Source organism: Nannospalax galili, unplaced genomic scaffold, assembly GCF_000622305.1.
Source record: "Nannospalax galili isolate Female #2095 unplaced genomic scaffold, S.galili_v1.0 scaffold259, whole genome shotgun sequence".
NCBI classification, from domain to species: domain Eukaryota; kingdom Metazoa; phylum Chordata; class Mammalia; order Rodentia; family Spalacidae; genus Nannospalax; species Nannospalax galili.
This window is the reverse complement of record NW_008344750.1, coordinates 851,057-878,791: the sequence shown is the minus strand read 5'-3', so window position 1 is coordinate 878,791 and position 27,735 is coordinate 851,057. Positions and strand designations below refer to the sequence as shown.

General features: G+C 43.8%; 2 protein-coding genes across 10 annotated transcripts in view; both read right to left on the bottom strand.

Moving 5' to 3' along the window:
• Nucleotides 1–7,988, bottom strand: part of Pisd (phosphatidylserine decarboxylase) — a 43,685-nt gene extending 35,697 nt beyond the window's left edge. The window contains exons 1-3 of one of the 4 annotated variants that reach the window (XM_017800104.2): nucleotides 7,892–7,988; nucleotides 6,504–6,685; nucleotides 5,689–5,768 (exon numbers count right to left, since the gene is read on the bottom strand). In XM_017800104.2, the coding sequence (XP_017655593.1) occupies nucleotides 5,689–5,743 (55 nt within the window). In that variant the 5' untranslated portion in view covers nucleotides 5,744–5,768; nucleotides 6,504–6,685; nucleotides 7,892–7,988. Of the gene's footprint in view, nucleotides 1–5,688; nucleotides 5,769–6,503; nucleotides 6,686–7,891 lie in introns of those variants that run through there. The other 3 variants (XM_017800102.2, XM_029567348.1, XM_017800103.2) reach the window with 3 other exon arrangements.
• Nucleotides 7,989–16,465: 8,477 nt separating this feature from the next.
• The window catches only part of Prr14l (proline rich 14 like), a 98,044-nt gene continuing 86,774 nt past the window's right edge, over nucleotides 16,466–27,735 (bottom strand). For all 6 annotated transcript variants that reach the window (XM_029567297.1, XM_008841002.3, XM_029567298.1 and 3 more), the window contains 2 exons: nucleotides 21,978–22,049; nucleotides 16,466–20,592 (listed from right to left, as the gene is read on the bottom strand). In XM_029567297.1, the coding sequence (XP_029423157.1) occupies nucleotides 20,316–20,592; nucleotides 21,978–22,049 (349 nt within the window). In that variant the 3' untranslated portion in view covers nucleotides 16,466–20,315. The remainder of the gene's footprint in view (nucleotides 20,593–21,977; nucleotides 22,050–27,735) is intronic.

Sequence of the window (27,735 nt, the reverse complement as noted above, 5' to 3'; positions counted from 1 at the left end):
TTTTTTGTTTTTTTTTTTCATACAGCAGAATTCATTCCAAGGCAATTGACATTGAGATGCTTTCACGTGCATTTCTAATCTCTATATACATGACTATCACTTGTCACAGTCGCCCACCTTCTGAGCTCCTCGGCATCTGAGCATGAATACAAACTCGTCAGATAGACAGCCTTCCTCTCCCACTAGAGGCTCCATACTCTGCCATCCCTGTCACTGTCCACTGTGTTGTCAGCACCCTCATCCATTCCCCCTGTCTGCCCTTCTGGTAAATCTAGTCAGCCAGAGGTTAGGGTTAGGGTTAAAAAAAACTTTGAGAATTTCATACATGCCTATAAGGTGTTTTGATCAAATCCACGCCCACTCCCTCCCCTCCAACTCCTCTCATATCTCCCCAGCACTTTTTTCTGACAACTTAGTGTACCCTTCCTTCCTTCCTTTTCTTCCTTCCTTCCCTTCTTTTTTTCAAATGGGGCTTTTGGCTACTCTAACATTCCCCCTTCTGAAGAGGTAACCCTAAAATCCTTTTAGGGATTAGATAAGAGCTCCCAAATACTTTTGACATTTTTGGCCTTTGGAACAGAGTATGTTGCATCGAGGCCCAGGGACATTTTGACTTTTAGCTAAGAAACTGGCTACTTTTCTTCAGAATCTTTTTACCCTAACTGCCCAGCCAATTCTTACCTCCTATTCTTATCACATCATCCTCTGAAAGTGGTTACCCAAATTGCCAATAGGAAATCTGGACACAGACCGCTCTGGCTTCCATGCTGAACAGGGACACAGGCATGAATTTTATGGTATGTGAATCATCTCAGCAGAGTTACTTTTTTTAATCTCATACATCTACAATGGAATGTTATTCAGGAATGAAAAGGGAAGTCCGGGGTCCAGAGAGATGGCTCAGCAGTTAAGAGCAAGTACATACTATTCTTGCAGGGGACCCGAATTCAGTCCTCAGCACCCATTTCAGGTGGCTCACAGATGCCTGTAACTCCAGCTCCAGAGGATCCAACACCTCTGGTTCTGTGGGCACCTGTACTCACATGCACATACTGACACACAGACACATACAAGTACACATAATTAAACATAATAAAAATAAATTTAAAAAAATATTTTATTTATTATTTTTATTTTATGTGTGTTAGGGGCACCCCCATACCATGCAGTCCCCATAGAGGTCAGAAGGAGGCGTTGGATCTCCTGGAACTGGAGTTATGGATGGTTGTTAGCCACCATGTGGGTGCTGGGACTCAAACCTGGGTCCTCTGCAAGAGCAGCCAGTTTTCTTAACCACTAAGCCATCTCTCCAGCCCCAATAAAAATAATTTTTTTGAGAAAGTATTCAGGCACAAGAAAACCACATGATCTCACTTACCTGTGGAATCTTGAAAGGTAGTAGGGGAGCTAGAGACATAGACTACTTTTCAGCGCTGAGGATCAAACCCCATTAATTTTTTTTTAGGTGTTTAGGGTAAGGTTGGAAGATGTAAGTCAAAGGGCACAAAGTTGGGGCTGGAGAGATGGCTCAGCGGTTAAGAGCACTGACTGCTCTTGCAGAAGACCCAGGTTTGATTCCTAGCACCCACATGGCAGCCAACAACCATCTATAAATCCATTTCCAGGGTATCAAACGCCCTCTTCTGGTCTTTGTGGGCACTGTACAACATAGGTACACTTACATACATGCAGGCAAAACACTCATACACATAAAATACAAATAATTTTTAAAAAATGATAGCTGGGGTGCTGGAGAGATGGCTCAGTGGTTAAGAACACTGGTTGTTCTTGCAGAAGACCTGGGTTCAAATCCCAGCATCCACATGGCAGCTAACAATTGTCCATAACTCCAGTTCCAGGGGATTCAATAGCTTCTTCTGTCCTCAACAGGCATTGCACAACATGGGTGCACTTACCTACATGCAGGCAATACACGCATACACATAAAATAAAAATAAATTTTTTTTTTTTTAAAATGATAGCTGGAGAGCCAAACAGGAGACCTTCCTTTGAGTTGTTGGCCAGGGTGGTGGGTCTAAGAGATTCCCAAAATTACAGAGGCTATTGCTACAGTTCTTAATTGCCTCCTAGAACTTGAAGGCAAGGTCCTACTGCTGAAGATAGGACATAATTTGGACACGGGATTTGGAGCAATGGAGCTAGAACTGACCTGGAAACCACCTCCTCTGAAGGCTAGCTCTCATAGCTTTGGCGAGCACTACGCAAGCTGCTAAGGGAGAACATCGATTGATGGCCCAACCCCAGCCTCAAGACCTAAAAACTACCTCAATGTCTGGTGCAGCAAACAACATTGGTGCAGTAGTGGCACCTTTATCTTGGGGGTAATCAACAGCTACCTAATTGGATCTGAAGCCCACTCAATGGGAGGAAACTCATGTGTGGTACTGTAAACTTACCCAAATACACATAGCTGGGGAGGTCATAGATCTTAGAGAATCCCAAGATTGTCACATTCCTAGACAAATATAATTTCTTACTACATGCAAAAAGATCCTTAAATTTACAGACAAGTATCCCAGTCACCACTCATCAAAGAAGCTTCTTTTTCAACAGACAGAGTGGTACCACTGGTCACATACACAGATTCTCTATGAATTACCTAAGCCTAAGTGGCACATCTATGATGCAACCTCTACACCTAAGGCTCACAGAACATAGAATGAGGGGTAAAGAGAACACTAATGCATCTTTCAATTCTCATCAATGAAGCTCCCTCATGCAAAAGAGGGCCAGGAACACAAAAGATCACAAATGGTCAAAATGTAGAGAATAAGTCTACAGAATGTGGGTCCTCAGACAAGACTCCTATTTAAAATCCACCCACCAAGGGCTCAGGGACCATTGTGGAAGAGAGGGGGAAAGATTGTAAGAGGCAGGGAGGAGGTGCATGACAATATGCAAATAGAGTCCTACAGGCTCCTGGGACCCTTCTCATACAAACCTACAGCAATGGTGTCAGCATGCATAAGACCCATACAAACTCAAACAGACAAAAACCCAGCACAGAACTGTGGAAATGGACAGCAGAACCCAATCTTAGTCAAAGAATTACTGGCAGCTGATTACTGCTGAGTGAAGAGCTGATGTTAAAGAGAGGGACTCTAGATATCTACATTGACTAGACCTCAGTGGATACACTTGCACTGAGGGACATCTGGGGACATTAACTTGATATGATATTGTTCTTAACACAAATGACAAAATGTATGAATTCCAGTGGGCATGTTATGGGTGGGTGCCAATGGGGAAGGAGCTATAAAGTTCATTAAGGTGTTTTGTATGAAATACAAAAAAATAATATTTAAAAAAAAAACCACACAAAAAAAACTCGCTCGGCATGGTGGTGCATGGCTTTAATCCCAGCACTCGGGAGGCAGAGGCAGGTGGATCTCTGTGAGTTCAAGGCCAGCCTGGTCCACATAGTGAGTTCCAGGGCTACAGGGAGACTCTGTCACAAAAAGAAAACGAAAAAGAAAAAAAAAAAAGGATGTAAATACTGCATCGCACATTGATAAGCTGCCAAAACAACAGATTTTAAGTACCAGTATTAACAAAAAAGGGAGTCACATATAAGGTAATGAGCTTATTAATCTGTTGGACTGTACTAATCACCTCAGCATATGAAACAAGACAAGCACATCAAAACACATTGCTAGCCAAGGTGGTGAAGGAAGGACTTTGAGTTCAAGGCCAGCCTGGGCTCCATAGCAAGACCCATCTCAAAAAATAAAGAAAACAAAAATATCATGCTGTATATTCTAAATACAATGAAAAATAACAAAATCCCCCAAGAGCCAAATCGTCAACAGAGAGTACACTCTGCACCACTGGCTGCCAGGTAGAGGGACATGCATCCCCACATCACCTCATTTCAGTGGTTGGTTTTGGTTGTTTGGGTGTTTTTGAGACAGGGTCTCACAGAGCCCAGGTTGGTCTCAAATGCATTCTATCACTAAGGCTGGCCTTGAATTCTTGGTGCCCCTACCAAGAACTCCCAAGTGCTGAGGTTACAAGCATGTACTACCATACCCAGTTCTGATTGTGTTTTCTGTGGTACTAGTCATTGAACCTAGGGCCTTGTACATGTTAGACAATCACAACACACTAAGCTATATTCTCAGCCTTAGTGTTGGTTTTTTTTTTTTGTTTTTTTTTTTAATTGCTTATCCTATGTGTGTGTTGTGTGTGCACACAGTTGGTCAAAATACAACTTTTGGCTCTCTCCTTCTACTATGAGAGTCCTAGGGATGAAACTCAGGTAATCAGGCTTGGTGGCAAGTGCCTGTACCTGCTGAGCCATCTCACTGGTGAATATGGATGTCATTAACCTCGCCTACTAATGAACCCCTACTAACTTAACTAAAAAGAGAGCTCTGACCAAAAAAGGCTTGTCAAAAAAGCAAATGCTGGGCGTGGTGGCGCACGCCTTTAGTCCCAGCACTCGGGAGGCAGAGGCAGGTGGATCTCTGTGAGTTCAAGGCCAGCCTGGTCTACATATTGAGTTCAGACCAGCTGGGACTACAAGAGACCCTGTCTCAAAAAGACAAAAAAAACCCCAAACAAACAAAGAAACAAACAAACAAAAAAGAAAACCAACTTTTTTTTTCCCCTTCTCAGCTACTTGGTGAGAAAAAGGCTCAGCCTCCATATGGATTCTGTGGCCTGGAGCCCAGGCACACTGCTGGATGTTTCTCACTATTCTAAGACAGGTGCCTCTCTACAGTCCAAGCTGGCCTCAAAGTCAAAGTCCTGTCTCAGGCTCCAGGTGCTGGACTGTCAACTACCACACCAGCTTCACTTGCAGGTCTTTCTCTTGCCTTTTCAAAGCAGGTTGGTAGGGAGAAGGCCCCTGTCCAATAGCCTCTCCTCTGGTCCAGTGCTCATGAATGCAGAGGTTGCTCTGCAGACCTGAGAGTCAGGTTCATCGGAGCCCCTCCTCCAGCCTTCACTTCCCTCTCCATGTTCCTGCATGCATACCGTTCTGATAATAAGCTTTCTATTGTTCTTATCCCCATCTCATTTTATTCCCCAGGGAGATTACTGAACAGTATGAAAAAGCTTTTAGTCTGATAAACAAGAGGATCTGTAGGTAATAAAGACGACACAGCATTTGTAGGGCTTCAAGCAGCTTCTCAACAGAACAAAAAGTTGACAGTCCACAGTGCTGATGAGTGGGGTAGTGCCACTGGATAGCAACTTCTGCTTTGGAGTCTCAATTGGGACATGTTTTTTTGAAGAAGAGCAATTTGGCCTAAATACCAAAATGCAAAATACATAAGCTTTTCTTTTCAGACAGGGTCTCACTATTTAGCTCAGGCTATCTTCAAATTTATGAGCCTCCTGCCTCAATCTCCTGAGGGCTGGGAATACAGGCATGCACCACCATGCCCAGCTTATACAAACCTTTAGCCCAGGAATTTTACCTCTACGAAGTTATCCTGAAAATGCACAATGACACTGCAGGACTGTCTTTTGCAGAAAAAGTCTAGAAACAAGTATCTGAATGGCAGAGAGTAAAAATAATGAAGCATAGTTGGAAAGGCTTCAGAGATGACTACATGACAGGCACTCACCCACTTCACACAGATACTTAATTCTAAACCCAGGCTTTCCCAACTTACAGCTTACAAACAGAGAGGGCCAGCACCACCTCCAATTGCTCCTTACCTGTTCTGAAGGCTCGAAGAGGTAGCTTCTGCAAGGAACCCAGAAAACGGTTCATGGCAGGGTATTCAGAGTAACAGGGGCTACGACCAAGAAAAATGAATCATTAAAAAGAAAATTAATGACTCCATTGGCAACTTTTAATTTTTTTTATATTTATTTATTTGGTTTTTGGTTCTCACTGTTGCCTCAGCTGGCCTGGAACTCACAGGAATGCTGGGATTACAGATGTATGCCACTGAATCGGGCTATCTAGGTGAGTTCTGAGGATCAAACTTGGGTCAGCTACAGCTTTTAACTGCTGAACCATCTCCCCAGTCTATCTGCCCACTCTCATCAAATGAGTACCGAAAACAGAGTGCTAAATTATAACCCAAGACGTTATATGCTGGTCTATCACTTATTGAAACATTTCCCTCATCTGCACAGACACCACTCTACTTAAGACTTACAGAAGTGTTTTTTTGCTTCTGTGTATCAATATATTTTCCTTCTATCTTAATATACAGTATCTTTGCACACTGTTATCTTATTACAGGTAAATCCTCACTCATCCCTCTCACTGCACCTAATTCCAGTCTATACTGGCACTAAAGTATGGCTTTTTTTTTTTTTTTTTTTTTGAGGCAAGGTCTCCTTGCTCTAGCCCCAAGCTGCTTGGAACTTGCCATATACACCAGGCTGGCTTTGATCTCACAAAGATCTGCCTTCCTCTGTCTTCCAAGTGCTGGGATTAAAGGAGTGCACCACCATGGTCAGCCTTTTCTTTTTAAATTATTTAAAAATTTTTTAATGATAGTGAGGCACATTCTTCTTACCATCATTTACAATTTTTCAGCAACGTTGGGACTGGAGAGATGACTCAGTGGTTAAGAGCTCATGCTGCTCTTCACAGGACATAAGCTGGGTTCCTAGCACCCAAGTTGGGTGGCTCCAGGTCCAGGGGACTCTAACTCCAGTTCCAGGGGACCTAATGCCCTCTTGTGGACTTTAAAGGCACCTGCACGCGCATATATAATTAAAAAAAAAAATCTTTAAAAATTTCCAGCAATGTCACTTTTTAGATTTCTCAATTCATGACATACTTTACATAATTCCTGATGACCTGTATGTAGCATCTATGGTAAAACATTGAAAACATAGAAAACTTCCTGTCCAAATCCTAACAGTTGCCCACCACATTGCAGAGCCTCCACCTGGGAGAACCACACCATTTCTGAACAGTTAATGGACAGAAGAAACTCACAAAAAGACCAGTGACGATTTCGGCTTCCTCTCAGTCCAAGACCAGTATCCCTTGACTTTCTCAAACATAAAAGTATGGTTCATCTCTCGAATCTTAGTTAGCTCTTTGCAATGACACCTAGTAACCAACTCTGCGTCACAGCTACTAACATTTTAATCCATTTTCTTCAAGTCTCCCAAGCTACGTACAATAACCGCCCTTCTACAGGCAACCCGAAGTAAAAGTCCTTTCCAGACGGAAACAGGTGGGTACCTGGGTCAGTCTCCTGGCTAATAAGTGGTTGAGTCAAGTTGAGAACTAGCACTCCTCTGAGTCAACTTGAGAACTCCCCTCCTCTCTTCTTCCTCTTTCTCCACCCACTACGGGGGGAAGAGGTGGGTGGGTGAAGAAAACCGGCTCCGGCCTGTAATCCCAGCATTTGGGAGGCCATGACAGGATTGCTGTGCATTCGAGGTCGGCCTGTGCTACATGGTGAAACCCTTGTCCCAGACAAGCAAAAACAAAGACTCCTCAGGTCTCTTCCACCTCTAGCAGCCTAGGAACTTGGGGGTCACCAAAATAATCAGGACCCCCCAAGTCACAACAGACTTTTCAGATGAGCAAATACAAAGCTGAAGAACCCCAGGAGGCAGCTCGGCAGAGCCGCTTCTCCAGCCGGCACCATACGCGGGGCCCCGGGACACAGCGCGGCCGGTGGGCTGCACACCCATCTGGTTCCTGGTCCCTAGCACACTTCCAGAGGCAGGAAAGCGGGCGAGGGCAGCTCGGCCACACCCGAACTAACTTCACACCGCCGGGAGGGGCGGCCGCACCTGCCCAAAGCAGAGCTGGACGCGGCGTCGTCCCCGTCCCCTCAAACCTGTTCGCGAGGAGCGCGGGAAGAGAAATGGCTGCCCTGGCTGAAGCCCCGCTTGGGCCAGGCTAGCCCTCGCCGGGGCAAAGCCTCGCTCCCGGCAGTACCTGCTTCGCCACCGAGACTCGCCAAGCAGCAGCCGCATGCCCGGACGACCCACGGACGTAGCCATCTTGCCTCCTCCTCCACAGCGGACACGCCCCCTTTCTCACGCGGACGCGTCTCTGTGACGTCACAGCACTTCGTATCACTGGCCAATCAGGAACGTGAAGGGCTGAGAACAGAAGCCACTAAGTACTCCGCCCCTGCGCCGGGGAGCAAGGACAATGGCACTGATTTTGCACCAGGGCAGGGTCTGATAACGTAGAATCTACTCCTTTCACGCTCCTTTTAACCTCGCTCTTTCTTTTTTTGAAGATTTTTTTTTTTTTGGTCTTTTTGAGACAGGGTCTCCCTGTAGCCCCAACTGTCCTGGAACTCACTATGTAGACCAGGCTGGCCTTGAACTCACAAAAATCCGCCTGCTTCTGCCTCCCAAATGCTGGGATTAAAGGCGTGCGCGCCACCACACCCAGCTGAAGATTTATTTTTTTTGTGTGTATCACACGTGTGTGTGGAAGCTAGAAGAGGGCTTGGGTTCCCCAAAGCTGGAGTTAGGCGGTTGTGACCCTCCATGTGGGTGCTGGGAATCTAGACTCAGGTCCTCTGCAGGAGCCGCAACTGCTCTCAACCACTGAGCCTTTTCTGCAGACCCTGACACACGTTTTTGTGAGCATTTTGCATGTATTTAGTCATTTCACTCTTACCTCCTTCCGCTGTGCTGTTAGGGATTTATTTGAAAGGCAAGCTGCTTGGCTATCGAATACAGAAAGCTGTCCACCTAGGCTCCCAGTGTGAAGGTACTTGCGCCTGGTCTCCTCAGTTGTGCAGAAACGAATTTTCAATAGTATCTACCACTTTTTCCCAAGAGCTGACTTAGAGACCTGCAGCTAGCCCTTAGCCAACACTCCTATTTTAAAGACCTCAGAGAGGTTAAGCAACTTGCTTAAGGACCCATGGCAGGCAACAGGCACAGAGGCTGTACACTAGAAAAAGTCAGTCTTTCTACATTTCTTGACGTAAAAACCCATGGCCTGAATAGTTTTCCTTTTTAAGCCCTTTGCCTAGAAAATGGCTGAATTTGGATGCAAGAACTGAAGGAACACAGCCTTGATTTTTCGTCTGCTAAGCACAGTCATCTTTAGCTATTTGACATAGAAAGGGATCTGCTTGAGATTATTTCTGAGTAGTTACTTAAATTCACCTAGAGCAAAATCACACGCAAGAGGGAACCTAACTGGACTCAGGTTTCACAATGGAGAGGAGATGACTCCCATTGTGGTTTTCAAAAATTCTTTAAAGGAGAAGAGAGAGAGAGGGAGGGAGGAGAGAGACACTAGAGAGAGGGGGGGGGGGAGAGAGAGAGAGAGAGCGAGAGAGAGAGAGAGAGAGAGAGAGAGAGAGAGAGAGAGAGAGATATCCAGGACAGTTGGGGCTACTGGGAGACCCTGTCTCAAAAAGATAAATTCCAGGGCAACCTGGGCTACATAGACCCTGTTTTAAAAACAAAATGTTCTTATGTCACAGTATTGTGTGCAATGAATATATACAATGGAAAAATTTAATTATTTAAAAAACATGGAATAAATATACTGTGCACACTCTTTAAAAGGAGCAAAACGGGGCCGGAGAGATGGCTCAGTGGTTAAGAACACTGGTGGTTCTTGCAGAAGACCCAGGTTTGAATCCCAGCACCCACATGGCAGCTAACAACTCCAGTCCCAGGGGATCCAGCATTGAATGACACGGGTGAACTTACCTACATGCAGGCAATACACGCATATACATAAAATTTTTTAAAAATAATAAATTTTTAAAGTTTAAAAGAGCAAAACATTTTTATAATTTTAAAAAAGATATTTATACTAAAACCAAAGGAGATCAAAGACCTAAACTTAAAAACTCTTTTAGACTCACTCTCTCATTCTATTAAATCCTTATCTGCTTAAAAAAATTTTTTTAAGGCTGGCGAAATGTCTTGGTGGGGAAAGCACCAAGCCTAATCACCTGAGTTCAATCCCCCAAGGACCCACATGATGGAAGGAGAGAACCAAATCTTGCAAATTGTTTCAAGTGCTCATGTACACACACTAAATGTTTTTTAAAAAATCTTTAAAATACATAAGGGAAACCTTTTTTTTTTAAGATATATGTATATATGTGTGCCTAAATGCATGTACATGTGTGCACTACATATGCACAGGTGCATGTGAGGACCAGAAGAGGATCCCTTGGAACTGGAGTTACAGGTGGTTTTGAACCACCCTGTGGATGCTGAGAACCAAACTCAGAATTCTGGAAGAGCAGCAAGCGCTTTTAACTACTCCATTCCCTGGGAAATCCAAAGCTTATGTACTGACTTCACAGAACTGACACCAAAAGCACAGCAGACAACAAAACCCGGGTTCGAATCCCAGCACCCACATGGCAGCTAACAACTCCACTTCCAGGGGACCCGACAGCCTCTTCTGTCCTCCACGGACATTGCACGACATGGGTGCACTTACCTACATGCAGGCAATACATGTATACATATAAAATAAAATTAAAAAAAGGATAAACTGAATCAAAATTAAAAATTTTTTTGCACCGAGCATGGTGGTAACACCTTTAATCCCAGCACTCGGTAGGCAGAGGCAGGAGGATCTCTGTGAGTTCAAGGCCAGCCTGGTCTACATAGTGAGTTCCAGGACAGCTGGGGCTACAGGGAGACCCTGTTTCAGAAAAGACCAAAACAACAAAAAAATTCAAAAACCAAAACAACCAAAAAATTCCTTTTGCAGCTATTAAACATGTTATTTTTCTCAATTCTGTTAGTATGGTGACTTACATTTATTAATTTTTTTTTGAATCAGGGTCATGCTATATAGCTCAGGCTAGCCTGAGAATTACTATGTGACCCAGGCTGGTCTTCAATTCATGATCCTCATATCTCAACCTCCTGAGTATCAAGATTACATAGTAGCTGTATCATTTCTTTCTTTTCTTTTAAAAATATTTTATGTGTGTATGATGTGCATACATATATGCATGTGTTTTGTGTGTATGTATGCATGCATGTTCATTTGTGTGAGTGTGGGCACATGCATGCCATGTATAGAAGTCAGAGAATAGCATCAGGTGTGAGGCCTCACCTTTCATCTTGTTCAGGCTTCTCTTGTTTACTGCTGTGCATACCAGGCTGGCTGGCCCGTGAATCCTGGCAATTCTCCAGTTTCTGCCTTCCATTTCCTGGTAGGAGTATTGGGGATTATAGAGGCGCTTGTATCTGTGTCTGGGTATCCAAACTCATGTCCTCATGATTATGCGACAAGTGCTTTTACCCACTGAGCCATCTCTCCAGCCCAGTTGTGCCTTTATTTTTTTTAAATTTACAAAAACTTTGAGAATTTCATACATGAATATAAATTGTTTTGATCAAATTCATGCCCACTCCCTCCCCTCCAACATTCCCCCCTATGAAGAGGTAACCCTAAAATCTTTTGAGGATTAGGTAGAAGCTCCCAAATACTTTTGACATTTTTGGCCTTTGGAACAGAGTATGTACTAACAGGCCCAAGGACATTTTGACTTTTAGCCCAGAAACTGCTACATTTCTTTGTGGTCTTTTTACCCTAACTGCCTAGCCAATTCCTACCTCTTATTCTTATCACGACATCCTCTGAAGGGGTTACCCAAATTGCCAATAGAGAATAGGGACACAGACCGCTCTGGCTTCTCCCATGCTGAACAGGGATGCAGGGTGAGGGAACTGGAGTACCCCTTCAGTGGGTCTATCTAAGACTCCCAAATTGCATAACTCTTGTCTCTAAGGGGAAAAGAAAGTCCTTGAATCATGACTAGGAGATGTGAAGGAAAAGTAAAGGCAAGAGTAATTAATTAGCATTACATGTTCTAGACAGGGAACTAGAAAAATGTCAGAACAAACGGCAATTTTCAAATGGTCGTATGAGAGTCCATTGGAGTTTCTTGACAAGGGCTTCCAAAAGCATCCCTCTATTGGGTTCTTCCTCATTTTTCTTTTGTCTTCCAAGGCTGGACTAGTTGGTTGGGAAGAGTGGCTAGATACTCAGGTGAGGGTCCAGTGACCCTGCCTGGCACTCCTTTAATGAATGAGCACACCAGTCAACAAGTCCAGTTGTGACTATGTTTAGCCATCAGGCTCAGCTGAAGTCATGACGATGGTAGTTATTTCATGCAGAAGGGATTGCTGTATCCAGCTGTACCATTTTATACTTCATTAACAACGTATAAGTTCTGGTCACATTTTTGACAAGGTTAATTTTAGCCATTGTGGTGGATACAATATGTTATCTCATTATGCTTTTAATTTGCATTATCCAGATTAATAATGTTAGGCACATTTTCACATACTAGCTACATCTGCTTTTGTGAAGTGCCTACTCAAGTTTTTCCCCATTAAAAAAAATGGGAGGCTGGAGAGATGGCTCAGCAGTTAAGAACTCTCACTGTTCTTACAGAAGACCCAGGTTCGAACCCCAGCACCCACATAGCAGCAAACAACTGTAATCAGTTCCAGGGGATCCAACAGCCTCTTCTGTCCTCCTCGGGCATTGCAGGACACGGTGCACTTACCTACATGCAGGCAATACACACATACATATAAAAAGAATATATATATTTTTAAATGGAGGCGGGCCAGGATAAGGTGAAGGTGCTTGTTACCAAGCCTAAAAACCCGAGTTCAGTCCCCAGAACTGCTTCCCACAAATTGTCTTCTGAGCTCTATGCACATACACTCACACACACACACACACACACACATACACACACACACACGCACGCACGCACACACACAGATGTTTAAAAATGTTCTTTTTAATGCTGGAAGCAGCTGAGGTAGAGTACTTGTAAGGCCCTGCATTCAATCCTCAGCATAGGGGTGGGGAAAAGGGGGGGGGGGAGGGAAGGGAAGAGGACAGAAGGGAGAGGCATTGAAGAGAGGGAAGAATCTACTAGAATGTTTTATTTTTATAGCAATGCATAGTACATTCATGAGATTTCAAAGCTGGAAACTACTGAAATGTTTGTCAGCAAGATTACAGACAAATAAATTATAATACATTCATACTGTGGAATGCCATGATGAACAAAAATGAGCCATCAAGACATGATAGTAAGGATAACTTGCACAAAAACCCCATCATCTTGGGACCAGCAAGACTGCTGCATGGGTAAAGGTGCTTGCCAGCAATGTGTTTTGGTGTGTTTGTCTTGATGCATATGCTGAGGTGATTAGTACAGTCCAGCAGATTAATAAAATCATCATCTCAGCCTGGCGTGGTGGCACACACCTTGTAGTCCCAGCACTTGGGAGGCAGAGGCAGGTGGATCTCTGTGAGTTCAAGGCCAGCCTGGTCTACATAGTGAGTTCCAGGACAGTTGGGGCTACAGGGAGACCCTGTCTCAAAAAGACAAAAAAAAAACAAAACAAAAAAAAAACAAACAAACAAAAAAAACAAAACCTCATCATCTCATATGTGACTCCCTTTTTGGTTGTTATTGGTACTCAAAATCTGCTCTGCTCCTGGGTATTCACAGCCCTGGCTGCTAGCCCTGCTCTGACTCCAAAGTCCTGTGAGCTTCAGGAATTCATTTCTCTGTGAGTCTCTAGACAAGGGAATGGGGTGACCAAAGTTCCCTCCTGCTCTCAAGTCTCCATAATCTGTGATTAGTCAAAATGTGCATAAGAATGTAAAGCTGAGTTGGTTTGTTTTCAGCAATTTTGTATTCCTAATTTGTTGTTTTATATAACTGAGAAATGCATAAATTCAAGTGGCACTAACATTTTTCCCTCTGCATTCATACCTGTATTTGTAGCTGGGTTCTTCCTAACAATAAAGTTCAACTGTTTTCTTGTGAGAGTCAAAAAAAAAAAAAAAAAAAAAACTGCTCTGGTTTGGCAGATTATCAATAGTCCTTGTGCTGTACATTAGATCTTGTGACTTTCTGTCCTTCAGAATTGCAATTGCATCTTTTTTTTGGGGTCTTTTTGAGGTAGGGTCTCCCTGTAGCCCCAGCTGTCCTGGAACTCACTATGTAGACCAGGCTGGCCTTGAACTCACAGAGATCTGCCTACCTCTACCTCCCCAGTGCTGGGATTAAAGGCGTGCGCCTGGCCCAATAATTACTTATTTTTGTTCTTTTTGAGACAGGGCCTCCTTGTAGCCCCAGCTGACCTGGAACTTGGTATGTAGACCAGCCTGGCCTCAAACTCACAGAGATCCAGCTGCCTCTGCCTCCCAAGCGCTGGGATTAAAGGCGTGCGCCACTGCACCTATAGATGTACCATTCTTACTCCTTATACTTCCACCACTTGATCTGTAGCACCACCGACAAGTGAAGCAACTTGCTAAATGAGGCTGAACCTGCCTACTTCTAGAGTTCTTTTTGAGATCTTTTTTTTTTTTTTTTCTGTCTTTTTTTGAGACGGGGTCTCCCTGTAGCCCCAGCTGGCCTGGAACTCACTAGGTAGACTAGGCTGGCCTTGAACTCACAGAGATCCACCTGCCTCTACCTCCCAAGTGCTGAGATTAAAGGTGTGCACCACTACACCCTGCCTTTTTTGAGATTTTTGACATCTTGATCAAACAATGTGATTATGTTCATAATCTTTGATGGGTTACTCACAGTAGTTACTCACAGATGGGGAGATAGTAGTGACACCAAATAAAAAGCCTTGGTTAGGGGATATGGAGTGGCAGTGGAGCACTTTCAAGAGTGATGGGGAAAGATCTGAAGTGAGCAAGGTAACCATGCAGGAATGTGAGGCAGGAGCAGGCTGCACGAGGAGCATAAGAGAATGCCCCCTCTGCTCCACAATGGCTAGGGCCCAGACTGAAGCTCTGTTCACAGCAGCTGCAGAGGAAGACAAAGGGAACGCTGGCGGCTTAAGAAAGACATTAAGAAAAACTCACCCACTGCCCTGGAACTTGAAGAATTAGGACTTTTCTAGAAAAAGATGTTCCATGGGGCTGAAGAGCTGGCTCAGAGCTTAAGAGCACTGGGTGCTCATGCAGAGGACCTGGGTTCAATTTCCAGGACCCACATGGCAGCTAACAACCAGTAACTCCAGTTCCAGGGGAATCCAATGCTCTCTTCTGATCTCCATGGCACTGCATCATAGGGATGCACTTACATACATGAACGAAACACACTCATACACATAAAATAAAAATAATAAATAAAGCTGGGCATGGTGGCAAATGCCTTTAATCCCAGCACTTGGGAGGTAGAGGCAGGTGGATCTCTGTGAGTTCAAGGCCAGTCTGGTCTACATAGTGACTTCCAGGACAGCTGGGGCTACAGGGAGACCCTGCCTCAAAAAAAGACAAAAAAACAAAACAATAAATAAAATATTAAAAAAAGAAGTCCCAGAATTACAGAAATGCCTCTTTCAAAAGGGCAACATGCCATCTAGACTCAGTTGGAGGAATCTTCGCTCAGGATCAGCCCTCTAACCAGAAGGCTTCACTGATGTCAAGATTCTGTGATGGGAGATACCCAGTAACACTATCTTACTTGAAAAGGTGCAGAGAGGGCTCTTTCCTGAGTAATCGTGACATGTAGCAAGCAGAAGTACATCATGTCAGGCAGAAAACAGGCACTGCTTTTATTCTGGACAGAGGAAATACACCTAAGAAGAATCACACTTTCTCTGTATTCAGTGAGCTGTTCAAGTCATCCCCCAAATAGATGGAGGATGAGACCTTTTCAAAAGTAAATGAATGCAGCCCACTGGATTTCTGCTCTCAGCAAGCTGGGTTCTGATTTTAAATATAGTGTTAATATACAAAACATATTTTCACTTGCATTTACAACTACGTTTTGATTCCTCGGCCATATGGGAAAGAAAGTTGCCCTATTTACAAATTTAGTTTTGTTTTTTGAGGGCTTTCACACTAGCCCAGACTGACCTGGAACCATGTGGCAGTCCAGACTATTCTTGCCTCAGTACCGGAATTACAGGCATGAGCTACCACACCTGGCTAAAATGCACTAATTAAAAATTGTACCTAGCCCACTGCAGTGTGCCTATACTTCCAGTAGGCTAAGAGAGGAGGTTCATGAGTTCAGGACCAGCCTGGACTATAAGGAGATGGGCAGAACTCTAACTGGACTTCAGATTTCTCCTCTTGTGCTATGTGAGATTACACAGTGATACCCCGTCTCAAAAAACAATCCTATCTCAAAAAACAAACAAAAATCACAACTAAAATACTTGGTCGTGACTCAATTAGGTACGACTCAGCTCTAAAAGACTAGTTTCTAAGTATTGGTTTCTCTGGATGAAGAGATGACTGACCACCACTGAGCACATTTGCCAAGTACTGACGCAGCCTCAGAAGGTGGAGTTCTGCCTAAGTTATAAGCACGGGGCAGGCTTTGGGAAAGGGTAGCCACTCTGGAATAGATAATACTTGAGGGGTCTGGAATTTCTACTTAAAAACAACCAAAACTCAAAACAAAACCCCCCAAAACCAAGCCTTGTAATGTTACAGGTAAAAGCCTAAACTACAACCAAGCCATGATAACAAAATAATAGCCTTGACAGATACCTGAAAGGTTTTCAAAAAAAATTTATTTTCATAAATTAATACACTTAACAGTGGGCATTTAGAGTCACAAACTACCAAACAGAAGAGGAACTGTAGGGGCGTCACGTATACCAGCGTCACCAAAGATGTACAAATTTACTGAACTCTTAACCATGATAATATAGAGACACTTGAGATAGCTATTTACTGGCCCAGACCCCAGCTCAAGGAGATGCAGAGTCCTCTTGCTAACAATTCAAATCCAATCCAGCACCAGATGGAGGCTTGCAAAGGCAGAACACGCATCAGTGTAAGCATGCTGTGCTGGATGGCAGGCTATGAGCACTCCCACTTCATAATCATGGTAACTTTTGCTGCTCAACATCTGGTTAGATGGGACTATGATTAGGAAATTTTTTTCCTAAAATAGTAAGTTGTGATTTTAGGAAAATTTATTCTCTCTTGCTAGCTAGTTCAATAGAGAAGTTCAGTTCAGACAAGGAGCCCTCCTCTCCTGATATGAATCTGGGTGAGGACACCACACCTCTGGCCAAATATTTACGCTTTGGATATAGCCACCCACAACGTGGTCATTTAAAAGGTCCTTTCCATGATACCAGGGGAAAAGCTACAGAAACAAAACAAGGGCATTAAAGAAAGCACCAACTGCATACTCCCCTCTCCCCAGGGACTGGGAGAAAAGCATTGCTGCCTGAAAGTTGGTCTTCCACAGATCTTAATGCACATGGTACAGGGGAGACAGAGCCCCAGCATGGAGACGGAGGCAGGGCCGAGTCCACTCAGTTGCATGCAGCCCTGGACCAGCTGCCACATCCTGAAGACTACTGCTGCTCTAAGCCTGGTGAGCAGCAGAACAAGCCCCAGGGGAAGGGCATTCAGAGTGGGATCTGAATTGACCTTAGGTTGGCTCTGGAGCTCTCGCTCAAGACCTTTGCAGGCAAAATTGTGAAAAAAGGTCAGGATTTTCACAGCTCTTGGAGGAGCACAGTTTTAGGATTCACAGCATGAGTTTCTGAGCTCTTCAGGCTCCAGGTAAGGCAAACCTACGTACCTTTTCACTGCACCTCCCTCTCAGTTCGCTCTTAAAGAGTAGGGACAGCAGGAAAAGGTAGATACAATCTGCTATAACAAGTGATGAGGTACATACAAATGAATGGCGAAAAAAAGACTGGAGAGTAAGAGAAAAAATAGGAAAGATGAGCCAAAGGGAGGGAAGAAGGGTGGTATAGCTAGAAACTACCAAAACAGAAAAGGAGACGGGTTGAACCCTGACTGGACCTGAGATTTCTCTTCTCTTTCCCATAATCACTGGAACAGTAAACCTTGGAGGTGAACTATAGTTAACAAGCTGTACCTAAAGGGAACTTCTTATCATGTGGGGTGCAAAGTCCGCATCCTCAAAAACTGTATCAACTCCTGTGACAGAAAACACCCCCTGTAGCATGGCATGCCAGCCGCCAACATCTCCCAGAACAAGGATGGCCCCAAGGCGGGCATGAAACTAGGTATTAAGACAGGAGGCTGAGCCTGGCTAGAACCAGATGGATGAACTTCCGGTAAGTCTGCAATGAGAACAACTTGGCCAAGAATTTCAAGACAAGTGCGGTTGGCCTCAGAATAGCTTCTCTCCTACATTCCCAGGAAAAGGATGGAGCTGGGTCTCCAGTCCTCTGTTCCAAGATGCCAGTGGTTTTCATCACTTCCCAGCCTTTCAAGCACTTGCAATAAGCAAACCTGAAAGTCTGTGGTGGTGCCACAGCTGTGTCCACCTCAACTTTTGTCTACTGGGTGATCTGGCTGCCCCAGGTACTCTGGCAGTGAAACTGGTAAATGGCTCTGTCTACTTCCTGTTAGCCTGCAGGCTCTCCAGTGGGGGTTCACTAGACATTTGCATACAGACACAGTGTATCACTCATCTCATATTCTCTGCAGTGAAAGGAGAGAGAAGTACTCAGTGTCTAAGAGTCCTGCCCCCAGAAGGGAGAGGTATTGAGGTGAATGAAGCACAGTCAAAACTGTGTGGTCTGGGCAATACAGGCACAACAGGAAAACCTGATTGCCTCATTCAGAACAAGTGGGCACAATGACCCTCTTCAACTCCTATCAGGCCATGATCTCTGAAGTTGCCACAGATGACCAGGTGTGCGCTCCACCATTTACATATCTCAGGCAGTGAGCCTGAAGGTGGACATGGCACTGTTTTCCCTGCTCATGTCAGCTTTTCTGCTCCAGCATGGCACAGCCTGTCAACCTACAAAGCAAAGGCACATGGAGACCTCCAACCCACACCCCATCTCTCCATCCACTAGCGAATGGGGAATGAAAGAATCATAGGAGAGTTGGCCAACATTCCAGGACAGTACACTTGCTCTTCTCTACAGACAGACTGAGAAACAACCCTGGAGGTTGATGTTCCACTGGTAGCTGCTTCTAAGGATGGGAAGAAGTGACTAGTGTCCTAAGGCTGAGCCTCTCACTCATCAGCCAAGGAATGCTAACTGACTCTCTGAATTCTTTTTGAAGGGGGTGGGAAAGAACTAGGGAGAGAGGGAAAGAGGGAGATGTCTGAAAGAGAAACCACAAGAAGGCAGGTGTGGCAAGGGCATACGGTGGGAAAGAAATGAGTCCTGTGGGCCTGCTGCCCAGACACCGCATCTTGCTGCCTGCAGATTCCTGCAGGCACAAACCTAGAAACTGCACTACTTCTGGCATTCAGCAAACATTTCCAATAGGTTTGACAGGACCAGAGTACGTGAGGCAATCTCAAGAGAGGGCTGGCTGTGGAATTTCGGGGTCATGCAGGAAAAGTGTCCCACTGTAGGAGCAGGCCACTCAAGCAGCTGCAAATGCTCTGGGCCAGTGTCTATCATCACTGTTCCCAACGTTGTCACATGCCAACATTTCAAAGAAAATCACATTCAACCTTAATTATTTTTTAAAATGACTGTAAGAGAAATCTGTCACCGAACAAACACATATACTTAGTGGGTAGGATTTAGAAGGCAGATGAAAATGGAGCTTCCGCTAATGAGCTACTTGAGAAGTTGGAGATGAGGAGGGACTACCTGAAACACATGAATAGGGATATTTCCCTCCACACGCTGATCAACTGGGTCAAATGCCTGTCATGTCTTAAGACATGTCTTTCTCCTTAATGTCTTAAAAAATGTTTTAAAATCACATTTAAAGGCCCCAAACATGCAGCAATAATACAAAACAAAAAAGAAAATATGAAAATAATCAACACCACAACATTAAAAAGTGCAACTTACATTGGGGCCTGGACAGGCTCCTCTGGCACTAGTGACCCACAGTCACAGATGGGAGAAAAAGATACGAAAAAGCCTCTCTCTCTCTCTCTCTCTCTCTCTCTCTCTCCCTGGGCAGACAGCATTAAAGGATCAGAACACATCTTTTCTCAATTACTGAAACAAAATCACACAGGACAAGAGGCCAGGCCCCCCTCCACAGGCCAGTTTCTAAGTAATCTTGGTCTAGCACCACCATAAACAAAGCGCAACTTTCATGTGGACATGCAAATAATGAGTCCTTGGAATCCTAGTGTTGCTTAAGATGCGTGACTTCCTTCTTCCTCCTGTGGACGGCTGGGACTGGAAGGAGGTGGCCAGATGTCATTCGGGACCATTCCCAGGAGAAAGGGTGCATTCCTGAGTGTCTATACTCAGCAGTAGAATTAGAGGACCCTACTTTACTAGTTTCTAAAAAGACTGTACCTGAAATGGTAAAAATTCACGAACTGGGCATCATGAATGGTTTGGGCAGAGGGCAAAATAAGGGAACCTCTTCCAGTGAGGTCTGAAAAAGATTCAAAAGGAAGATCCCAAATTACTTCTCAACAGCTTGCTGACTGCTCTTGCTCCTCTTCCTTGGCAAAGAAAGTCTCCAGTTCCATCAGCTTCTGTATCAGAAGAGCATCCAGCTCTCGAGCCTGAAGAGCTGCCTTCTGGGCCCTAGTGAAGCTTCCTGCCAGCTTCACTTTACCTCGAGCTCTTCTCTTTCGAGGAACCGTGAAATCCTGAAATTCTAGAACTCGCTTCCTTTTCTGCTGGCTGACTGAGATCAGTGTACCATTGCGTTCTTTGGGTTCCTCAAAGATAGTCTCTAAACACCTGAGGATAGAACACAAACCAAAATCACCATCAGATGACTCACATGGGTCACCAGCCCTCATATACACAAGGCTGATGGCAAACCTTTTGTTTGTTTTGAGGCAGGATCTCATGTATCTCAGGCTGGGACTCAAACTCACTATGTAGCCAAGGATGACCCTGAACTCCTGACCCTCCTGCCTCTGACACCCAAGTGCTGGGATCACAGACATCTTCTACCGTACTGGGCTCTAGATAGCAAGCCCTAAAAACTCCATCACAAATTCGTTTTTGGTTTTCCTTTTGTGAACAAGCTATTAGTACACAAGCCATGAAAAAGAAAAAAAAAAAAAAATCAACAAAATAAAAGTTGGGGGCTAGGGCTATAGCTCAGTGAAGAGGGGTCCTTTAATTCTACTGCTGAGTAGAATTAGAGCTCAGGAATGCTCACTCTCTCCTGGGAATGGTCCAATGACATCTGGCCTCCGCCTTCCTTTGTCTAACATGCATGATGCTCCAGATTCCAACCCCAGCATGGTTTAGGAAAAAAAAATGTCAAGTGTGGTGGTATGAACCTATAACTCAATTACTAGCAAAGCTGATGGAGGAGGATTACTCACGCCCAGGAGTTTGGGGCAAGCCTGGAATTGATCTATTTCAATATATTCCATCACAAAGATGGATCAAAATTGAATGAGCACCCCAGCAATGGATATTTTCATTTGCTTCTAATACATTACTATCATTTAACAATGCTACAAAGAATGATCTTGAATAAATAAATGTTTAGCGTCAGAGCAAAGGTACAAAATTCTGAGATAAAATACTAGAACTCTTCTACACAAAAGAGGCAATTAATAAATGCTATTGCTGGGGCTGGAAAGATGGTTCAGCAGTTAAGAGCACTAACTGCTTTTGCAGAAGACCCAGGTTCGATTCCCAGCACGGAGGCTAATAACCATCCCTAACTCCAGTTCCAGGGGATCTAACACCCTTTTCTGACCTCCTCAGGCATTGCACGATACCAGTGCACTTACATGCAAGAAGGTAATACTCTCATAAAATAAAGTCATTGCTTTGAATGGAATTTGGAACCATAGATAGAAGTCAAACTGCTTCTGTGTTTGGGCTCAAACTGGTTTGAACTAGTAATGAACAACCCAGAGGCAGCCAGCAGTGTCTGGCAGTCAACAGGCTGCTTCTACATCTACCTAACCCCACACACATTTCTTTCCTGGCCTATCACTGGCTCCACTTCAAGGGGTGGGAATTAAAAACACCAATTCTAATTATTTCTACAACTCAACATTGCATAGAACAAAAACTCCTTTCTGAAGAGAAAAAAATGAGATCTTCATAAATCAGTCCAGGATTCTTTCCTCTCTTTCATCCAGCTACACAGTTACCTGTTGGCAGGAGGAGACTTGTAATTCTTGTTTGTGTATATTTCTTCTAAACTAAACTCCTTCTTCTTTAATCTGGAAGGGAAGAGAAAAATAGTTCTTCATGTCCACTCTCACACATTTCTTTTATATATATATATTTTTTCTATTTATTATTTTTATTTTATGTGTATGAGTGCATTGCCTGCATGTATGTGAGTGCACCCGTGTCGTGCAATGCCGCGGGGGTCAGAAGAGGACTTTGGATTCCCCCAGAACTGGTGTTAAGGACGGTTCGCAGCTGCCATGTGGGTGCTGGGAATCAAACCCGGGTCCTATGCAAGAGCAGTCAGTGCTCTTAACTGCTGAGCACTCCAGCCCCACATTTCTTCTTTTAAAAAATGATTTATTTATTATGTTATGTGTATGAGGGTCACATGTGTGCCAGTACCCATGGTGGCCAGAAGAGGGCATCATACCCTGAAACTGAAGTTACAGGTGGCTGTGAGCCACCCTGTGGGAGTTGGGAATCAAACCTAGGTCCTCCACAAGGGCAGCAAGTGCTCTTAACTCTCCAGGCCTGCATACATTTCTTCTAAACTAATCTTTATATTGAAAAATAAAGAAAATAGAGGACCAGAGAGAGATGTTTCAGTAGTTAAGAGTGCTTGCTGCTCTTAAGGATGACCTGTTTGGTTCCCAGTACTCACAATGGGCAGCTCATAACCACCTGTAATTCCAGCTGCAGGGGATCTCACATCCTCTCTTCACCCTCTGTGGGCACCCCCCAAAATTGCATGCAATCACACATACATATAAAAGCAAGTATTTTTTTGTTTTTTGTCTGAGACAGGGACTCCCTGTAGCCACAGCTGGCCTGGATTCACTATGGAGACCAGGCTGGCTCAGAGAGATGGCCATGCCTCTGCTTCCTGAGTGCTGGGATTGGGATTAAAGGTGTATGCCTCCATGCCCGGCTAACAATAGATCTTTTATTTTTTTGTCTTTTTTGAAACAGGGTCTCCCTGTAGCCCCAGCTATCCTAGAACTCACTAGGTAGATCAGGCTGTCCTCGAACTGACAGAGACCCACCTGCCTCTGCCTCCCTGGGAAGAAAGTGCTGGGAAGAAAATAAATCATTCACCAGACCTTCCCCACCTCCCTGGAAATCAGGGTCTCCTACATACCAGGTGAGTACTCTCCTACAGAGCTTCACATAAGCTGTCTCCTTTTCCTTAATTAGTGGCTCTTTCTCTGGATCATTTGGGTTTTGAGACAAGACCTACAAGTAGCCCTGACTGGCTTGGAACCTGCAGCAGATCCTGCTTCTGCCTCTGTACATGCTGGAATTACAAGCATAGGCCACCATGCCCAGCTCTCCTTTATCTTCTTTGGCAGTGCTGGGCCTCAGGAAGGCTAGGCAAGTGCTCTACCACTCAGCTCTGTCTCCAGCCTCTCACTCTTTTTATATTCTTCATGGCTTGGGAATTATACACTTTCTTTTAGTGGTTGGCAAGAATGTTAATGGTCACAATGAACTTTCAGAGGATTTATTTTTACATTTATTCAGTGGGGGAGAGGGACTGGTGGGCAAGTGCATGCCACAGTGCCAGTTCAGGTCAGAGGACAACTTTAGGGAATCAGTTTTCTACTTCCACCATGTGGGTCCTGGGGATTGAACTCAGGTTGACAAGCTTGGTGGAAAGTGCCTTTGCCACTGAACCATCTTGCTTACTCTAAGATTAAACTAATATCCTGAGTTGGAGAGATGGCTCGGTTAAGAACACTGTCTGTTCTTGCAGAATACCCGGGTTCCAATGCCAGCTAACAACTATCCGTAACTCCAGTTCCAGGTGATCTGATGGCTCTTCTGTCCTTCACGGACATTGCACAATATGAGTACACTTAACACATGCAGCCATACATGCATACACATAAAATAAAAAGAAAAAAGAAAAGCTAATATCCTTCTCCCAAACATAATGTCTGCTGAAATTCATTTTTATTTATTTTCTTTTTTGGCCTTTTTGAGACAGGGTCTCCCTATAGCCCCAGCTGGCCTGGAACTCACTATGTAGACCAGGCTGGCCTCAAACTCACAGAAATCTGCCTGCATCTGCCTCTCGAGTGCTGGGATTAAAGGCATGCACCACCACGCCCGGCTCATTTTTATTTATTTTTTAAAAAATTTTTATGTGTCTGGGGCTGGAGAGAGATGGCTCAGCAGTTAAAAGCAAGGATTGCTCTTACACACAGGTGCACTTACATGCAGGCAATACATTCATAAACATAAAACTTTAAAAATTTTTTTTGTTTATTATTTTTATGTGTATGAGTGTATTGCCTACATGTATGTAAGTATACCTGTGTCATGTAAGGCCCAAGGAGGTCAAAAGATGTGTTGGATCCCCTGAAACTGGAGTTATGGACCATGGTAGTTAGCCACCATGGGGGTGCTGGGAACCTAGGACCTCTGCAAGAGCAATTGTTCTTTTAACTACTGAGCCATCTCTCCGGGCTTTTATTATTGTTCTAATTTGCAGTTTCTGAATGACAGAATGTTGAACATCTATTCCTATTTGTGTATTCTGGTGAAGCAGAACTTTTGCTCTTTTTTTTTCTTTTTGATACAGGGTCTCTCTGTAATCCCAGCTGGCCTGGAACTCACCATGTAGATCAGGCTGATCTTGGTCTCACAAAGATCTGGAATGCTGGGATTAAAGGAGTATATCACCAAGCCCAGGCCTTAAGATTTTTTTTTTTTTTTTAGTTTTAATTATGTGTTTATGTATGTGTCTGAGTGTGAATATGGGCATATAAGTGCAGGTGCCCATGGAGGTCAAGGTGGTCATAATTCCCTGGAGCTGGACTTACAGGTGGTTGTGAGCTACCTGATTTGAGTGCTGGGAATGGAATTTGGGTCATCTGGAAAAGCACTCTTAACTGCTGAGCCATCTATCCAGCCTCCTCTGTTAACATGTAACACTAACCAATACTGTCCTAATTTATGTTAATTATGTTTCATTCTTATGCCATTTTTTGTTTTGTAGTTTATTTACAGGCAAGGCAATTTTGCCTTTATTTTCTAACTAGAGTTTTGAAATAGGGTCTTGTGTATCCCATGCTAGCATTGAACTCAAGATCCTTGTCTAGTGCTGGGATTACAAATGTGCACCATCAAGTCCAGCTCTAGGTTTTCCTGCTTACATTCCTAGGGTATAATCCAACATGTCCCCTTTTCCTAAACACACAGGATATACAGCACTTCCCATAAGCTGTCAATTAAATACAGAGGCATGGCCTTTTTCTTTCCCTTTTTTGGAAGCTTCCTGGGAGTTATACTCTCATTACTGGCCTAGATCTCATAGAGACCCAGCTGCCTCTGCCTTCCAAGTGTATGCCTGGCTAATCACTCCTTTATTTATTAACTAGAACTCTCATCTAAGTAGAACCTTCATGCTTCTCAGGTTTTTAGTAGCCCACAGGTAGTCTGTCCTGAAGCAGGTCATATGACTGAATCTTTTCCTTTAAATACAACTATTCTCTGAAGATTATTGGCCAATGGGCTTTTAAAACATTTTACTTTTTCGAGCTGGCAATATAGTTCAAGAGGGTGAGGGTGGTGGTACCAAACTTAATGATCTAATTTGATTCCTGGAACCCACATGATGGAAGGAGAATGGACTCCTGCAAGGTGTGCTGACATCCACATGCACTCCATGGAACACATACAAAATAAAGATCAAAAAATTAAATTTTTTTCCTTTGAGATAGGGTTTTGTTATATACATTATCTAGGCTTATCTCAAATTCCTGGACTCAAGCAATCCTTCTGCCTTCACCTCCAGAGTGGCTAAGATTATAGGTGCATGCCACTACCCCAACTAATTTTACCCTCATTTGTTTTTAAGAAAAAAGATCTCGGGGCTGGAGAGATGGCTCAGCAGTTAAGAACACTGACTATTCTTGCAGAAGACCCGGGTTCAAATCCTAGCACCCACATGGCAGTTAACAACTGTCCATAACTCCAGTTCCAGAAGATTCGACGGCCTCTTCTGTCCTCATGGGCATTGCACAACATGGGTGCACTTACCTACATGCAGGCAATACACTCATACATATAAAATAAAAATAATAAGATATTAAAAAAAAACAAAAAGAAAGAAACAGGGTCTCCCTGTAGTCTGGGCTGGCCTTGAGTTCTGCCTGCCTCTGTCTACAGAGTGCTGGGATTATAGGCATACACTACCACACCTGCCTTACTTTTTGTTATTTTTTGTTGTATGGTGCTGGTGATCCAATCCAGGGCCTTACATATGCTAGGCAAGTGAACCTTTTTTGGGGGGGGTGGGAGGGAGGACTCAGACTCACTATGTAGCCCTAGTTGGCCTGGGACTCACTATGTAGACCCAACTGGCCTTGAAGTGATAGATTCATCTGCTTCTGCTTCCTGAGTACTGGGATTAAAGACATGTGTAGCCATTCCCAGCATATACATGACAGATAACAACTGTTGGTAACCCCACTTCCACGGGATCCAACACTTTCTTCTGGCATCTGTGGGCACTACATGCACATGGTGCACTTATATACATGCAGGCAATATAATCATACACATAAAATAATAGGTTTAAAGCTATTCTAACAGCTACGAGCAACATATCCTTGCTTTATGTGCAATTCTCTAGTGACGTGATGTTGACTGTGCTTGTTTCCTATCTGTTTCCTCTTTGATGAAATGTTTCTTCAGAACTTTTATTTTCTTACTTAGTTTTAAGAGTTCTCTGTGGCTTGGGATACAGCTCAGTGGTACAGAATTATGTCTGGCCATGTATAAAGTCCTGGGCTCATCTTGGGTTTGAGCCCAAGAACCACTGGAGTGTAGGGGTGGAATTTTTTTGTGTATTTTGAATAATAGTTCTTACTTGGATATACTTTTTGCATCTATTTTCTCCCAGATTGTGGTCTTCTAAATTCTTACGAGGTTAACCACTCACTTTCTTACCTACCTATTCACCCATCTACTCGCCTACCCACCTGCCAATCCATCAACAAGGTTTGGCTATATAGCGAAGTTTAACCTCAAACTCATAATCCTCCTGTCTCAGTCTTGTGAATGCTGGCTTGTTCCACCATGCCAGCTGCCTTGGTAATGTCCATTTATGAAAAAAAAGTTGGCAGGAGGATCCCTGTGAGTTTGCGACCAGTCTGGTCTACATAGTAAGTTCCAGACCAGCTGGGGCTACTGGGAGACCCTGTCTCAAAAAGACCAAAAAAAAAAAAAAAAGTTAATTTTACTGAAATTCAGTGATCTCTTCTATTGGTTATGTATGTGGTATCGTATCCAAACAGCCATAGTCTGATCCATTATCAAGCAGATTTATAGCTATGCTTTCTAATTGTTGTATCTCTCATAGCTAGATTTTGAGTTGATTTCTGTACGTGGGTATCCAACTATACATGCGGCCATACACATGTATATGTGGTCATCCAGCACCATTTGTTAGAAAGTCTTCCTGTTTTACCTCCCGAGTGCTGAGATTACAGGTGTGAGCAATATGCAGCCCCAGGGATCAAACTAAGAGTTTTGTGCACAAAAGGCAATCACTACCAAATGGGCTACAGTTCCAGCTCAGGCCTCTAATTTACTTCAACATTGTTTTCTGTAGTTTCATATGAACTAGATCTTTTTAAAAATGCTACTGTAATTGAACTGATTTTATTTTGAATTATTCAATCCTACCATCCAGAAGTATATTTCCTCCTTGAAGAAATATATATA